This window comes from Saccopteryx bilineata, chromosome 8 (assembly GCF_036850765.1).
Source record: "Saccopteryx bilineata isolate mSacBil1 chromosome 8, mSacBil1_pri_phased_curated, whole genome shotgun sequence".
Taxonomy (NCBI): domain Eukaryota; kingdom Metazoa; phylum Chordata; class Mammalia; order Chiroptera; family Emballonuridae; genus Saccopteryx; species Saccopteryx bilineata.
This window is the reverse complement of record NC_089497.1, coordinates 53,527,891-53,544,614: the sequence shown is the minus strand read 5'-3', so window position 1 is coordinate 53,544,614 and position 16,724 is coordinate 53,527,891. Positions and strand designations below refer to the sequence as shown.

Here is a 16,724-nt window from a genome sequence, read left to right as displayed (position 1 = left end):
AATAAAATAAAATAATTGTGAAATTGTGGCTTTATTTCAGAAAAAGACAACACCCTTCCCCCAATTTGTCTTTCAACTTAAGTCAGTGATCAAAATACAAACCTTGGACCAAGGGAAAGTGCACGCATAGAAAATAAGGTCAGACAGAACTATCTCAAATAAACAAACAGGGGTTCCCTCTGGGTGATGGGATCACAGTGGCCTTTCCATCCTTTACATTTGATCATCTTTTCCAAATACTCAACAGTGAGCTGGCATTAATTTTCTGATAATAAAAAAAAGCTTTAGGATAAAAAAATGAATGTTCCATGAAAGTACACTGAAATTATAATCTCTCTAAATAAAACCTTGTTTACAACTTGTTTAAATTAAATTATCTTTTAGCTTATAGACAGTACATATTAAAGACCTCAAAAACTGAGTGAAACTCCCTTTCTGCTTGATCTCCAGTTAGCCATTTTTTCTATATAAGTCCCCCCCTCCCAACACAACAAGGCCATAAACTCTTCAGAAACATTTGTTACCAATCCTTAGCAGCCCCCTTAGTATCAGGCATAATACTAGGAACAGGGCAGACATTCACACATGATTAGTTGGCCTATTTGCATGTTAGAACTTTTCTGCATGGGTTTTTCTAAAAGAAGAGTACATCTTTATGTTTCCAGTGCCTATGAAATATATGAATATTTTTGTAAGCAACTGATAAAAGGGGTCCCCTCTAATTAATCCAGAATTGACAAGAGCCGTGCACTATATTTCACAGTCAATATTGATTTCAAAGGTCTTTTTGTTTAAGGTAGAATTGCCTGTCCACAAAAAAAGATTCATTTCCTTAGAACAATGTTTCATTATAAAACTCCCAAATGACCTACACCACAATAAATAGCTCTTTAAAAAAATCAAGCCAACAAATACTTATCAAGCAAGTATAATCTTCAAGGCATTGACCTGGGTGTTGAAAAGAATACAGACAAGTCTAAACTAAAGCTGTGTACAGCCTACTTGGGGAAACCAGACATAACCATCCACAAGGCAAGGCCCCCACGAGGCCTTCAAGCCATCAATGTAAAATTAGGTGTTAGGAAGAGGCTGGTGTCCAAACAAATCAGGTGCACACTTCATCTCTACCCCAGACATCTTGGCCTAGTCTCTACCCACGAACTCAAGAGCTCACTGTAAACAACACAATCAATAGTTCAAATGCTATAGAAATGTTTACCTAAAACCTACATACTCTTATTAATCAAGGTCACCTCATTAAACTTAATTTTCTAAATAAAGGTTTTTTCTTAGTAAGAGTCCACTCACTGTGTTCCCGTTCACCCCAGAGCCTCCAAGATGCAGAAGACTGCATACCTGACCCAATCTGAACTCAACCAGGCAGATCACTCTTTTATGCATTTCCCACTCATTCTCCAGAGAATGGATCCAGTGTGTCTCTTCTCTTTTTTGGATTCTCTGCATCCCTCAGTCCATCACAGGACCTTGGCTCCCATCCAGAGAGAAGACTAAAGTCAGCTTACTAAAGGCTCTAGCATCTAACCTGAACTTCTGACCTGAACTCTACCTGGTCTTTTCCTGTAGCCACAGAGGAAGAAACATCCCTCCATCCCAGAGCTAACCTCCTTGCCTGGGAATCCCAGCCTTCTCTGACTTTTGAGGAAGCTACAGCTCACCCTGTCACCGTGCCCACACACATACCACCTCCGAACACCTTCGGTCTCTGCCACTGTCTCCTCCAAAGACTTTTTCACACATTCAGAGATTTTCCCCTCCCTGGCAAATAAAAAAACAAAAGATTGTACTGGACCTGATAACTTTTTAAAAAATTATTATTGAAGTTGATGCATACAATTGCACATATAAGCCCACAGCTCACTGACACTTCACAAACAGAACACACCTGTGGTCAGGAAAAAGGATACCACCGCTACTCTCAAAATGTCCTTTCAATGACCACTGTATTTTTCTCCTTATGTTTATTACCAAGCTTCTTGAACAGTGGTCTGCCTTCACTTTCACCACTTCCTCATCTATTTGAGCCTAAGCAACCCCCCTTGAGCGAATTCCCACCCTCACCCAGGTGAGGCTGCTGGTCCTTCCTCTATATCCCCATGTACGCAGTGCGCGCTCCTCTTACAGCACGTCCTGGGCTACCCTGCACTCCTTCGCTTACGTGGCATGCAGTCCCACTGAACTGCTGCCCTCCTGGTGGAAAAGGTTATCTTTAACTTGTTTGTGTACCTCCGGTGCCTGGCACTTAGTAGGTGCACAGCTTGTGTTTGACACTTGAATCAATGAATGTAGGAATGAGCAGCGATCCACTCACTGGAACCTAGTACTGTGCTGAAATGGATCCGTTCTTTGTCCAGTTCTCATCAAAAGTAATAATGATATTTAGCTGTCAAAACTCAATGGTTAGGATCAATAAGAATGACTAGAAAGTTGTACTGTTTCAACATTTGGTTGAGCATTCTCTTTACATCCAAGTCTCTGAGCCTGTTGCGGGGCAATGAACTGGGGTACAGAGGAAAGACAGTATCTCACACCTATACCCTCCAAATTAAAGCTGTGGAATCACTCCCAGTGGTGTTGTCTTCCATGGCCACGCCCTAGCATGGAGCCCTGCCGATCTTTTCCCCAACTGCTCCTGAAGCTACCCATCGCTCTCCTCACTGCCTCCTTGTCCAGGACAGTAAGAAGTCAGAGACAGGAATCCCCCAGGAGCCCAGACCCCGCCTCCTAGCCCCCTTTTGTCATATCCAATTAACCATCTGCCAGTCTCCGGGGTCTCCTTCTAGGCCTACAGTCCAGCTGCCAACTCAATACTGTTTCCCCACCCCCACCACCCACAGATGCCCATTGTCCCTGGGCTGCGGGGCAAGAGTGCAAAAGGCAGGGAGTTTAGCCACATCCCCAGTCCCTGCCTGCCCTGCCCTGAAATAACTATAACTGCAAACCTAAAATCATACCCCTACCTACCTACCTCTGCGCTATTCTAAATGGAGGAAGGGACAAATGAATGGATGGATGGAAGGGAGGGAGGGAGGGAGGGGGGAGGAAGAGGGAGGAGGGAGGGAGGGAGGGAGGGAGGGAGGGAGGGAGGGAGGGAGGGAGGGAGGAAGGGAGGGAGGGAGGGAGGGCGGGAGGGAGGGAGGGAGGGAAAGAGAGAGGAAGGGAAGGATGGGTGGGCTGGGGGGAAGCAAGCTATTGAGGCATCATAATTTTCATGATTTGGAAAACAGACTTATTAGTAATCTATTATATACATAATATAATCATATTACTAGTAATAAAATTCCATTTCTATTACTATTTACAATATGAATGTAACTATAACAATATATAGTACATTTACAAATTTCCAGCACTCCTGAGAGATAAGGATTTTTTAACCCATTTTACAGATGAGGAAATTAAAGGTCAAAGAGGTTGTAACTTGCACAAGGTCACAGCTAGTAAGTTTCTGTTCTAAGACTATGATTCAGGGACAGAGTTACACCTAAGGAAACTCCCACCTCCTCCTAACTCTAAGAAATATAAGCCCAGTCCCCCACAGCCCACCTTTTGGTAACAGGAGCTCCTGGACTCCTACTCCCTGCCCCTCTGGAAGGCTGTGTCAGAGTCCTGAGAACCTTTGATGAAATGAGGCTTTTCACTTAATGACAGTTCTTAGGTTTGTCCCTAAAAGGAGAGCTGAAAGTCAATCAGAGGGAGTGTTTGGGGGCCAACAAAATAGGAGTGCTCATGGGTATCTTGTGTGAGGGGATCCTCTTCATGAAGCAACGTGGGCAAAACATTCTTCCATGATCATTGTATCCTCTTTATTCTAGGACTTCTAGAGCAAACTAAAATTAAAGAGCAGGTCTCATCCCTGGGAGACCTAATACCTAATAGGCATGAACCCCCCCCCAGGAGACTGCCCCCAACACCTTCTTGCCTGAGTCACCTCCCACTCTCCTGTCCCCACCCACCCTCCCTCTCTCCTGTCCCCACCCACCCTCCCTCTCTCCTCTCCCCACCCACCCTCCCACTCTCCTGTCCCCACTCACCCTCCCTCTCTCCTGTCCCCACCTACCCTCCCACTCTCCTGTCCCCACCCAACCTCCCTCTCTCCTCTCCCCACTCACACTCCCTCTCTCCTCTCCCCACTCAACCTCCCTCTCTCCTCTCCCCACCCACCCTCCCACTCTCCTGTCCCCACCCAACCTCCCTCTCTCCTCTCCCCACCCACCCTCCCTCTCTCCTCTCCCCACCCACCCTCCCTCTCTCCTCTCCCCACTCACCCTCCCACTCTCCTGTCCCCACCCACACTCCCTCTCTCCTCTCCCCACCCACCCTCCCTCTCTCCTCTCCCCACCCACGCTCCCTCTCTCCTCTCCCCACCCACGCTCCCTCTCTCCTCTCCCCACCCACGCTCCCTCTCTCCTCTCCCCACCCACCCTCCCTCTCTCCTCTCCCCACCCACGCTCCCTCTCTCCTCTCCCCACCCACCCTCCCTCTCTCCTCTCCCCACCCACGCTCCCTCTCTCCTCTCCCCACCCACGCTCCCTCTCTCCTCTCCCCACCCACGCTCCCTCTTTCCTCTCCCCACCCACGCTCCCTCTCTCCTCTCCCCACTCACCCTCCCTCTCTCCTCTCCCCACTCACCCTCCCTCTCTCCTCTCCCCACTCACCCTCCCTCTCTCCTCTCCCCACTCACCCTCCCTCTCTCCTCTCCCCACCCACTCTCCCTCTCTCCTCTCCCCACTCACCCTCCCTCTCTCCTCTCCCCACCCTCCCTCTCTCCTCTCCCCACCCACGCTCCCTCTTTCCTCTCCCCACCCACGCTCCCTCTCTCCTCTCCCCACTCACCCTCCCTCTCTCCTCTCCCCACTCACCCTCCCTCTCTCCTCTCCCCACTCACCCTCCCTCTCTCCTCTCCCCACTCACCCTCCCTCTCTCCTCTCCCCACTCACCCTCCCTCTCTCCTCTCCCCACTCACCCTCCCTCTCTCCTCTCCCCACTCACCCTCCCTCTCTCCTCTCCCCACTCACCCTCCCTCTCTCCTCTCCCCACTCACACTCCCTCTCTCCTCTCCCCACTCACGCTCCACACCAATAAGTTGCATTTCAGACTTACGCTCAGTTAGAAGCAATTCTGCAGCAGCCCTCGCCTGCAAAAGGAAACCACCAGCATTTCTGAAAGAATTGCTAATTTGGGATCTCCTAGACTTCTTCCCATCATTTCTGTGTACAGGTCTCCTAGGGCCACCCATGAACTTGACTCCCCCTGCACAGCTGCCCTCAGTTTACCCCGCCCTCCTCAAGCATGGCGCCACTAGCCCAGCATCTCCAAGCCAGCTGATGTTCTCTCTTCATGTTGATCAGGCACCTCGTGCCCTCAGCCAAGGGCCTTGCCAGCCAGCTACTTCACCTAAGGTCTGCCTTCCCACTCTCCTCCTTAAGCCCAAAGCTCACCTTGAGGCCGACACTGAAATTCACCTCTCCAGGATCATCCAGGACATTCCTCCATCATTTCCTCCTTCCTTTCCTAACTATTCCTTCTTTCCCTCAAGTCTGCCTTCTTCTTCCTCCCGCCCCTAGGTATGCACATATTTTCTCCACCTAAAAAAAGCCTTCCCTCAATTCTGCTACCCATCCTCAACTACCTTACTATTTTTAACCTTCCCTTCACAGCTAAACCTTTGCAAAGAGTCATCTATATGCACTCCCACCACTTCCTCCCCATCCACTCACTCTCCATTCCCCTTGCAGTTTGGATTCCCGCCTCCCATATATACATAATTGCAAAGGTTACCAATGATCTCCCAGCTCCCAGAACCCCGGGCTGTTCGGTCCCTGTCTCCGCAGCCTCTCTGCAGCTTCAGGCCCTGTGAGTGCCCTGTCTTTCTCCAAGTACTGCCCTCTCCTGGTTCTCCTCCAACCTTTCCCGAGCCTACAACTCTGTCCTTGGCCCTCTGCTCTGCAGTCTATAGATGCTTTTCATGTCTTATCTCGTCTATTCTGATAACTCCAGCCACAACTTCTTACAGATCTCTCCCAAGTCTCCTTTTCCGGCTCTGGCCTCTCTCCAGAGCTCCAGACTCTCTGTTATCCGCCTACGGAATCAACACCTCCCTTAGCGACTTCACTGACACCTGAAACGCAACATGTCCCCAAGTGAATTCCAGATTCCCCTCTCCTCCCGCTCCCCACAGCTGCCTGTCCTCTTCCTAACTCCTTATTTTCATTTAAGGTAGCCACATCCTCCCAGTCCCCCCCGGCTCGAAGCTGTGAAGTCATCTTCCATTCTTGCCTTTTCCTTGACATTTCTACGTCCAAGTTACCAAGTCCTGTAAACTCCACCTCCACGAGGTCCCTCATATCCATCCCCTCCTCTCCATTTCTCAAGTTCAGATCCTCACTACCTATCACAGAGGTCTCCCAATCCGGCCCTGTCCTTCAGTACCTCCCCCACCTAATCAATAGGACTCCAGATTTATCTTCCTGATCATGTCATCACCCCATTCAGAAACTTTTAGTGTCTCCCAAAAGCAAATGGCAGAGAAGACCAAACTCCTTGGCTTCTGACTCAAGGCCCTTTATGATCTAGGAGCCCAGTAAATGGTTGATAAATGAAGCAATCAGTCGCCCTGGTCCCCACTCTCTTCTGAATTTTATCTCCCTTTGATCCTCCATCTGCATCCTCTGAGTCACATAAACTGGACTTCTCTCTGCTCCAAATATGCCATGAATGTTTGCACCTTCTTCTAACACTTGGTCGAACCTGGAAACACAATACTTTCTGTCTTTCTCATCCAAAGCCTACCCATCCTCCAAGTCTCGGCTCAACAAGTAACCACTTCCTTGAGAACACAGCTCGTCTACCACTTTTCACTCCTACTTGTTTATCCCTCATGTCCATGTTTTCTAGCTAATGTCCAGCTCCCTTCTAAAAACGCCACAGGACAGAGGGGGAGAAGACAAAGCTAATTCTCCAACAGTTTCTTCCTTACCTCTCTGAATTAATTCTTCTGTCCTACCAGCTGATTCTTTCTGTTCCCTCAGTCCTCAACAGACACGATTTCAAGCAGCTCTATTGATCCAACAGCCCTGTGACTGTCAGTCATTTCCTAGTTATTTTGCTGCTGGTCACACACACAAAAGAGTGGCAGGAGGAGTCTGAACTGCATGCAGACAGAGAAGGAGCAGGAAGGGACCAATTCACTGCACCCACCTGAGGCTTAGCAGAAAAACACTCCATTCTTGCGAGGTACCTCCAGATGGCATGGGGCCATGTGCCAGGGCCTGGGAGCTGGCATGTTCATACTTTTGTGGAGGAAAAAATAGGAGTGTCCAATCTGTGCAAGGAGGGTGCCCCATCCAGAAAACAAAACTGAGAAGGATTTCTCTCTTCCTGGGTTGGAAAGGTCCCGTAGAAGTCAGATTAAATAAGAAAATACTTGTCAGAAGAGGCAATTAAGAATAATAGAATGTTCAATGTGGAAGGCACTATCTACATATGTGTAGATAGAACTGTACAACTTATAAAGACCTTTTATGTACAGTATCTTATCTGAGTCTCTCAAGAGCCCTATTGGTGGTGGTGGGATATTATCCTTATCTTACACAGACCTTAAAGTCACCCGCCCAAGTCATTCAGAGAGTAGAGAGAAAAGGTGGTATTCATCTCCTGCTCTCTTGCCTGACCTTCTAAGCCTCCTTCACAGGCTTCTTTTTTCTCCTTTTCCTACTCTTAAATCCAAATACTCCCTGAGGGGTTACAGTTATATCCATTTCCCTTCCTGCTCTATATTTTTTTCCTGTTATGAGTTTATACACACTCATAGCACAGTACATGGCCGCAATAGGCACTTGATAAATATTTGTCAAACAAATCATTCAATGACTGAATGAAAGAGCTGAGGCCCAAACCCCAGCCTTCTGAGTCCACAGACAGACTCCTGCACTCCCGCAGGCTGCCTCTCTGGAACCCTCTTCCACCCCATGTCACAGCACCCCTTCCAGAGATTCCTGAGCCTCTGTGTCATCACAATCACTTAATAATTAAAATAGCAGGAACAACAAGGCCGGCTAGGATTTTCTGTGCTCCTACTGTGTGTCAGAAACTGCTAGATGCTTTTTATACAGTTTTCCTATTTTATTCTTTCAACATGTAAAACAAGTATTATTGGTCCAATTTTGCAGAAGACTGAGGGTGGAGAGATTAAGAAATTTATCTAGGATTGTACCCCTAGTTAGTGCTGAGTCTACTGTATACAACAAAGCCCATGTCATGGCTACACCAGGGTTTCTCAACCTCAGTACTATAACATTTTGGGGCTGGATAATTTTTTACTGTCCTATGCATTATAAGATGATCAGCAGTTACCTAGATCTCTACCTACTAGATGCTTCCCCAATTGTGACATCCAAAAAAATGTCTCCAGACATTGACAATGGTTCCAGGGGGACAAAACTTGCCCCCCCCTGAGAACCACTGGACTATACCCTACTGACTATCTTCAAAAGTAAACTGCCAGGTTCCAGTCCAGAAAGAACCTTGGAAGTAAAAGTGTTCATTCTCCAACATCTAAAAAGGACCTCTAGTTCACTCATTCTAGTGTTCTACTGATATTTACAATCAAGAGATTTTTCTTACTTCTAACAATTTCTTTCTTTAGCTTCAGTTTACTCCAACACTCTCATTCACCCCACAACAGATTACCAAATACAATTAGACTGTGCCAATAAGAGAGTTATTGATGATTAGTAGCACAAGGAAGAAGCAAAGCCTCCCAAATCTTAAGAAGATGTGTCTGAATGTCTTTGATATGTTCTAAAATACATTCATACAGAAATAAGCTACATAAATACAATATTAGAAACATTAATAACATTCCCTCTCCAGAACAATGTCTTCTTGTGATTTCCTAGAAGTTTCTGGGAAATGGTGTGACGAAAAGCCCAATCTACGATGGGTAGAAGTGAAGGAGAATCAAGAAGAAACAACAAACACTGAATTATGCACCGTGTTTACTTTCAGGAGCACCCAGCACGATGTCAAAAAGAGATGTTTTCCACTGCTGCAACAGAGAACTCAGGAGGTAACACCCCCTCCCCTTTGGGTACCTGGCAATGCACAGCCAGGGTGGTAAGATTTACTCAAAAAATTGCACACAAATATAACTTATTATTCCCAAATCTCCCTTCTTTCTGACCTGAACATGAGGATATCCAGTTCCTGTCTAGGTAGGATGGGGCCATCTCTGAGAAAAGTTTCAAGAATCACACAGTGAATACCAATATACCACCACCTAGGTTTAACAACTACTCATGTATTGCCCTGTTTGCTTTATCTATATTGGAGGAGGTGATATTTGCTTTTGATAAATCACAAGGTTTTTAAAAGATCTTTTTCATTCCCTCCAAAGAACAAATAACTTCAATGATTGTGATCAACCCTACGTGTATGAAAGGGCAAAAAACAATGTAATACCACTGGTGAAGTGGAAAACGAGTACAAACAAGTGAGTGGTTTAGGAATTTGGAGGGGAGAGTTGGACTTGTGAGTTGCGAAAGCTCTCAGAAGAAGGTGGGGCTCAAGTCTTGAAGAATGAGATGGATTGAGAGAGTGGGGGTGCCAGGGTGGATGATTCAAGGAGAATGTGAGTCAAGGTGCCCCTGGATAGTGAGAAGAACACAGCCAGGCTGGAACTGAGCTCTGAGGTAAGGACTTAACCCTAAAGGTACTAGGGAGTCACTGTAGGTCCACAGACCAAGGAGTATGTGAGGAAAGCAGCGCGATCTACTTGGTGAATGGCGATCTGCCTGCAGGTGCTGATTTAGAGTGAGGGTGAGAGAGCAGGTGCCAAGGGACAAGTAAGAAGGTCACTAAAGGAGTCCAGGAGCAGCATGATGGGCCCTGGCCTCACGCAGAGGCCCTACAGATACACACACAAGGGCTAACTGTGAAGGATAATTCAATAGGGTCTGTTAGAGGAGAGATTCCTCACAGTTGATACCAAGGCTTCAAATATCATGACTGAGAGGGAAGATGCCACTTGCAGAATTAAGGAAGGAAGAGCAGGAGCTCGTTTGGGAGCTGGAAAGACATTCAGAGTTGAGTTTGAGGCTGGCTGAAGTCCAAGTAACAGTAAACACTTCAGCTGAAAATGTATGAACTCCCAGGACAAAGCTCAACAGAGAGACAGAGGTAGATGATAGATCCACATCATTCTATTTTCATTTACTTATCTTATGTTTTTTCCTTTGAATCATAAAGAAAGAAGTTTCTCCTCTGTCACTACAGCTACGCTCTTGTATTTGTTAGAAAACCTACTTTTATCTCACATCATCTCTTCAGGTATCTAACTCAATAACCAATCTCACATCTTCAGTTTTTCCTATCCACAAGCTTTCTCCCTTCCGCTTCCAAACCTGTTCTGCCTCTGATCAAAGGGGGAAAAAAAAAAGACTGAAAACTGCTTTTCTTGATACTAACATCCCTTATAACTAACACACGACCTCTTTTTTCTTTTACGGATAAACTCCTTCCTACCCACCACCCCAAATCCCTATTCTGAACTTCTAAGACTGTACTCCCAAGAGCTCCTGGTGGCCTTCTTTTTATCAGACCCAGTGACACTCAGCACTCCTCCTGTGCAACCTGTCTGCAGCCTGTCATCACATCAAAACCCACTTAGACTCCCTGGGATCTGCAGGATCAAATCTCCTTTGCTGCCACTTCCTAAATAAGGGTTTCTCCCCCAATTTCTAACTTTAGCCCTACTTCACTTTCCTCCACCCCCTCCGGGAGCCAATGCATCACAAAGCTTCAGCTGCATCCAGTCGATGCAGAAGGCTTCCAAGTCTACATTGCCAACCCTAACCTCCTGCCTATTCCTGTCTTGAGTCCCACATTTCCCACTACACAACTCCATCTGGATGTCCCTCAGTCACCTCCAATTATCTACATCTGAAGCGAACATCACTCCCTGCAAGACCTCCCTCTGTCTTCAACCAGATTATGTCAATCGGCACACTCTATTAACCAAGCTACTTCTGTTTCCTCATGGGCTTTTCTTTTTCTCCTATAACCAGTTTATCAACAATCCCACATTTCCACCTTTGAAAATGTAGCTCAGTGTTGTCCCTAACGTCCCATCTTTCTGCCACTAACCAAGACGGAGCCTCCGCCCCCTGAGACCTGCATCACTTTTGCATCCCCCTGGATTCTTTCTCTCTTCTCTACTTTATCAGTCATATTACCTCCAGATTAACCTTTCCAAATATCACTTTCTTCAGGATATATCCTTGCTGAAGAACCTAAAATGACTCCCTACTGACCTTGAATCAACAAATCCAAACTCTTCTCCTAGGCTTCCAAGACTCTCGCTCTCTGGCTTTGCCCTACTTACCCAATCCGGTTTCTTATTCCTCCCCAAACTATACCTTCCATTCAGTCTGCCCCAAATCCTCACTGTCAATGTCCCAATCTCCCCGTGCCTTTGCCCATGCTGCTCCTCTGCCTCCCCATCCACATTTCCCCTCAAGGGCAACCCTCAGTTCCACTCCTCTGCACTTGTCAACATTTTATCTTATAGCACCATAACGTTTAGCAATTAATCATTGAGAAGTAATTGTCAATCATCTTTTAAAAGTTCTTCAAGGGCAGAGACCGCTTTGAATATTTCAGTTGTTCTAGTAGAAGTTAGAAAGTCCTTGTTGGTTTTCTATTCCAGTTGTTCCGGTTGGTTCGTATTCCCAGTTCTGATTTCCCATATTTCCCCTTCTCTGCCTCATAACTATGATCAATAAAACTAGTGAGACACGCTTTCCTAGGCTTGGGACACAGATTTCCCAGGAAAATTATAGTGAGTTCACCAATCTCTAAGAGCAGTGGGGTGGAGGGTATCTGTGTGTGTCCACATGCATGCAGGGAAGTAAGATTTAAGAAATCTAGCTTCAGCAGGTGGTCAAGAGAACTGAAATACCAAAATAATCAGAAGATGACAAGTAAGGATAGAATTATTCGAAATATGCCTAAGTAGAGGCACAGTGTGCTATGGTCTTGACAAAGCAATTGCCAGTCTGGTCTTCCTGCATGCAGAACTTCCACCTAAACGAAGGGGGTTACCCTGGCACTAGAGACTTGGAGAATTTGTTTGAGGGTTTTTCAATTGTTCAGTTGAATAAATTCATAATGTCCAGACTACCAGGTGTAGTGTTATGTTCCACAGAGAGGGGAATCAGAAAGAATCAAGTTAAGAAATATGGCCTTTTCCAGGTTTAAGAATCCACAGCAAGGGCCCGGGCTAGATAGAGATTGGAAGAGGGTAAGACCAGGAGCCAGCCGGACACACAGGACCATAGCAGCCTGCACTCCCTTTTGGAACCTGTTTCAGGTCATCGGTCATTTCCAGCCACATGAATTGAGAATTTCATATTTCTCTGATTCTAAGTGTACATCAGATCTAGCCTCCCTTACACACACTGCCCAAGGAAGAATATCCCTAACAAGAGACCTCACAGGAGTCTGGTATTTACTCTGTGATTTTAGCAGGAGCTAGACAATGTTAAGCCCCACATTGTGTTTTGAAAGGCCCTGGGAAAAGTAACGCATTGGACCCATTACAGGCTATTAACACCATTAAAACTGTGTGAATTAATTTGTCAGAAATTAGCAAGCCTTCAGAAACTGAACTCTGCTTCAGGGGACTAGGACAGAGTATGAACAGGAACTAGTGTTTGGATGGTAGGGGAGGAGAGGGAGGAGTAGATGCCAAAAAATGAAAGTGGAGCCTAAAAAGGAAAAGTGGGAAGGCTCCCACTTCAAGAGTTTTCCCCAGAGATAAGAAAAGGCAGACTTTTGCCCTAGATGGGAGGCACTAGGGGTCAGGAAGACCCCTGGTGAATGTTTCCAGGTATCATTTAGCTCCCAGAAACTATATCCTACTAGATGGTAGGCTATGGACTCAGGTCAAACCTGAGATGCTGGCTATCCATGTGTACTTTAGAATATCCATAGTGTCAGAGAGAGAGAGAGAGAGAGAGTGTGTGTGTGTGAGAGAGAGAGAGAGTGTGTGTGTGTGTAGAATATCCACCTCTGGGGAAAAGGAGGCAGGGAAGCAAATCTGAGCCCTGGGAAGCAGGGTAGGGCAACAGGGACCCCCTCTGCTTTCTCCAGGTCCTGGCATCAGCTCCTCAAGCATTTTCCTTTCCAGACCCATTAGAAAATGAACATATGGGCCAATCAAGTCTTGACTTCTAAAGCCACAAGTCTCCCCAACAAAGCCCTCCACTCCCCTTCCCTAGAAATGACCTCCAGGGCAAGGCAATGAAATTAGGAAACAGATGGATGTGCAGAGAGCCTTCAGAGCTAACCTGATCCCTGACCCCACTGGTTCATGTCCTCTAATCCAACTGACCCAAGGAGAGGGCAGAAGCACAGGGCCTCATAACTTACGGGACTACACAGGGCAAAGATTCCAGACAAAATGGTTCCAGACGTGGGAGATGGGGAGCTCTACCTACTGAGGTGGTGAAAGCCACAGATAAAAGGAAGATAGGGAATCCCAAGCCACCAGAGAAACAGGGCCACAGGTGGTGGGGAATGCGGGTGATGGGTGTCTTTTCCGGGGAAGGGGCTCTGTAATCAGGGAACAGGAGTAGCTATAGACCTGGGGGATGGGAGGTGGTGAGGCTGCAAAGAGCTGGAAAGACATATATGGGGGCTTTTCAAACCACAGGCAAGCAAAGATTCAGTGGGTGTGTACAAGATGTACGCGAACTCACACTTCCACGAATGAGTGATTCTTATGAAAATCTCATCCGTTCCCAGAACTGGAGAAGAGGAGGATGAGGAGGAGGTCTGAGGCGCCCACCGCCCTCCCAGCACGGTCTGCTTCGCAAGTCTAAGATGCTGGCTCTCCCCACACACACGGCTTGACCGTCCTGGGTCCGCCCGCTCCCGACTGTCAGTCTGCAGCCTGAGTGCCTCCCGGTCCCCACCGTCCTCCTCTCTGCACATCAGGGCCTCGGGCTCCTGGCCGGAGAAGGGGTGCCAGCCCGAGGCGGCCGGAACCCTGCTGACAGCCGCTGGGAGGAGGGGGATCAAAGGAGGGGCCGGGGGCGCCGGTAGCTGGAGCGGCGCGCCGCAAAGTGACCCAGCATCGCCCCAGCCCCGCGCTCCGGGAGAAGGCGGCGAGGGCACCGCCTCCCGCCTCTCCTGCCCAGACTCCCGCAAGTGGGGCGAACACCGAGGGGCGCCGGGCTCCCAGCCCCCACCCAGCCCCGAAACGCGACCAGCATTGCCATAACAACAAGAATCTCGGCAACTCCAGCCCGGACCACGAGGGGTACTGCCCCCCAACACGCACACCCCAGCAACAGCCCTGCTTCCCCAAACTTGTCCGAGACGCCGCGTCCGAGGCGGCGGCCCTGCCCCCGGCCGCCCGCGCCTTGCCCAGCCTACCTGTCCGGAAAAAGGCGTCCACGTCCGAGTCGGCTGCTCCCCCTTCCTCCGCTGCCCCCTCCGTGGGGTTCATGACTGGGGGAGGGCGTCTGCGAGCAGCCGGGGGCCGGCGGAGCCTGGGGCCGAGGACCGCTCGGCGCCGGGTGGGCGGAGGGCGCGGGGCGCAGCGGCTGCGGCCGCAGACCCGGCCGACTCCGGCTTCGAGGGCTGGAGGCTGGGCGGCGGGGCTGGGGCAGAGGACGCCGAGCCGTCCTCACGCGGAGGCGCGCGGCGGGCTGGGGGCGCCTGCCGCGGGCTCCCCCATGGCACGCCTTCGCCGGGGCGCTGGCCGCTGCTGTCTGGCCGGGGCCGGGGCCCGGGACCGCGGGCCGGGCTGCCTGGGCGCCCGCTCTTGCCCAGCAGCGGCAGCTGGCTCTCCTCCTCACCCGTCCGCCTGTCTCTATTGTTCAGCCCTGCTCGGCTCTCCTCTTTATTTTTCCTCCTCCCTCCCACCCTCCGTGTCTCTCTACCTCCTCCCTCTCTCGCTCGCTCGCCCGCTTGCTCGCTGCCTCCCTCCCTCGCTCGCTCTCTGGCTCCCCCTCTGGCTCCCGCCGCCGCCGCCGCCTCCCAGCTCCTCCCCCGGCTCCCGCTCCTCTGTCCCGGCCAACAATGACCCGGGCAGCGCCGAGCTCAACTGAGGCTTCAGCCCTGGCCGGCGGCTCGCCTCGGACCCCTGGCGCGGTGGCTGCCTGCTTGCCCCGGGGCCCGGCGCCAGCTTCTCTGGGAGCAGAGAGCCGGCCCGGAGCTATTGTTCGTGGCGGTGCTAGGCCGGCTTCCTGAGCCCCGCAGGAAAAGCCCCGCGAAGGAGGTGGCCGAGGAGGGGGCGGGGCCGCCGGCCGCACGCCGGGCTCGCCCCGGGCTCCGCCGCCCAGCCCCGCGCGCTCAGCCTCCCGCCTGGCACTGTCTGTGCTGCGCGCCCCACCCTTCCCAGGTGTGTGAGGGGGAACCCGGAGTTGCTTGTCTGCCTCCTCTTCAGACCAGTCCCCAAGCTGGCCTGACCTGTCCCTAGGGGCTGGACTTTTCCCCGCCTTCCTGATAAGCTTTCTCCTGTCTTCCTCCCCCACCTGATCCTTTTGCAGTTTCCTCACGATCTCCTCGTAGTTCTTTCCTTTTTTAGTTTCTCTTCCTTTTCCTCCTTTTCAGCTCCCCTTTAAACATCTCTGCCTGTCTCTGTGACTCTTTGTCCAGTTCATTCCTCTTGCGAGGTCCCTCTGCCTATCTCTCCCTCCCTCTGTCACTCTTCTGTCTCTCATTTGTCTCTGTCCTGCCTTAGTACTTGGCCTGTATCTCAGCGCTTCTCTTGGACAGCTGTCAAAACTCCCTAATCCCCCGGGCTTTCTGTTTTGTTGTTCTCCCTTGTGTGAATGGAGAGATCCAGTTGGCCAGGAGAAAGGAGGTGTTACAGCAAGCTGAATTTCAATTAAAGTGGGGAGAGGGGCTGGGAAGGAATGGGGATGAAGGCAAAAAAGAAAGCAGATGCTGTATGGGGTAATTAATGCAGTGATTGTATTGTGCCAATTGGTTTTTAAGCAATAATTAAACAATAATTAGCCCGTATTCTGTTTATAGTTGTAGTGACTGCAAAGCCTATAAAACAGAGGCTCTTTAACCTGAGTACTTAAGGGGGGGGGGTGCTGTTGCTGCTGCCTTGGTCCAAGCAAAAGGAGAGGCTGTGGCTTGACTTAATGTGTTAAACACACCTAATAGGAAAGCCAGGTCCTACTTTAAAGTCGATGGCCTGCTACCCACCAGCAGAATCTTCTGGGTCTGTTTGTCTCTGACAATCTACTTAGTTCTACCTCTCTCTGGGTTAAAGCACCTGGGACCTTTCCAGACCTACCACCTGAGTAACTCTGACAGCAAATAGAATGATTTAAATAAGTTTTCAGTGAACCCTTTCTGGCTCCATGTACTCAACACTTCCTTTACTGAATGTCACAATGGTTTTTGTATGTTTGCTGTACAGTTATCTGTCTCCAATCTTGGGTATATCTATCAGACCTCATTTCTTAAAATTAATAGTGACTCTGAGATCACAAGTTAACTGCCATGAGATATAATTCATCTGGCCCTGATATTTTGAACTGCCTTAAAGCAGTCAAATGTCCCCTACTTACTACATCCTCTGACAATGAAAGTACTTCTCATTTGTCTTTTCTAAACTTTGCCTCCCTTTACCCTATGACTTCCCTCCACACGATGGCAAAGCTGCTATTAACTGCCACCAT

General features: G+C 49.2%; 1 protein-coding gene across 18 annotated transcripts in view; it reads right to left on the bottom strand.

Moving 5' to 3' along the window:
- The window catches only part of KALRN (kalirin RhoGEF kinase), a 735,103-nt gene extending 720,159 nt beyond the window's left edge, over nucleotides 1-14,944 (bottom strand). For 8 of the 18 annotated variants that reach the window (XM_066240718.1, XM_066240728.1, XM_066240719.1 and 5 more), the window contains exon 1: nucleotides 14,458-14,928. In XM_066240718.1, coding sequence (XP_066096815.1) covers nucleotides 14,458-14,530 — 73 coding nt within the window. In that variant the 5' untranslated portion in view covers nucleotides 14,531-14,928. Of the gene's footprint in view, nucleotides 1-14,457 lie in introns of all 18 variants that reach the window. The other 10 variants (XM_066240737.1, XM_066240739.1, XM_066240742.1 and 7 more) reach the window with 4 other exon arrangements.
- Between the last annotated feature and the right edge of the window lie 1,780 nt (nucleotides 14,945-16,724).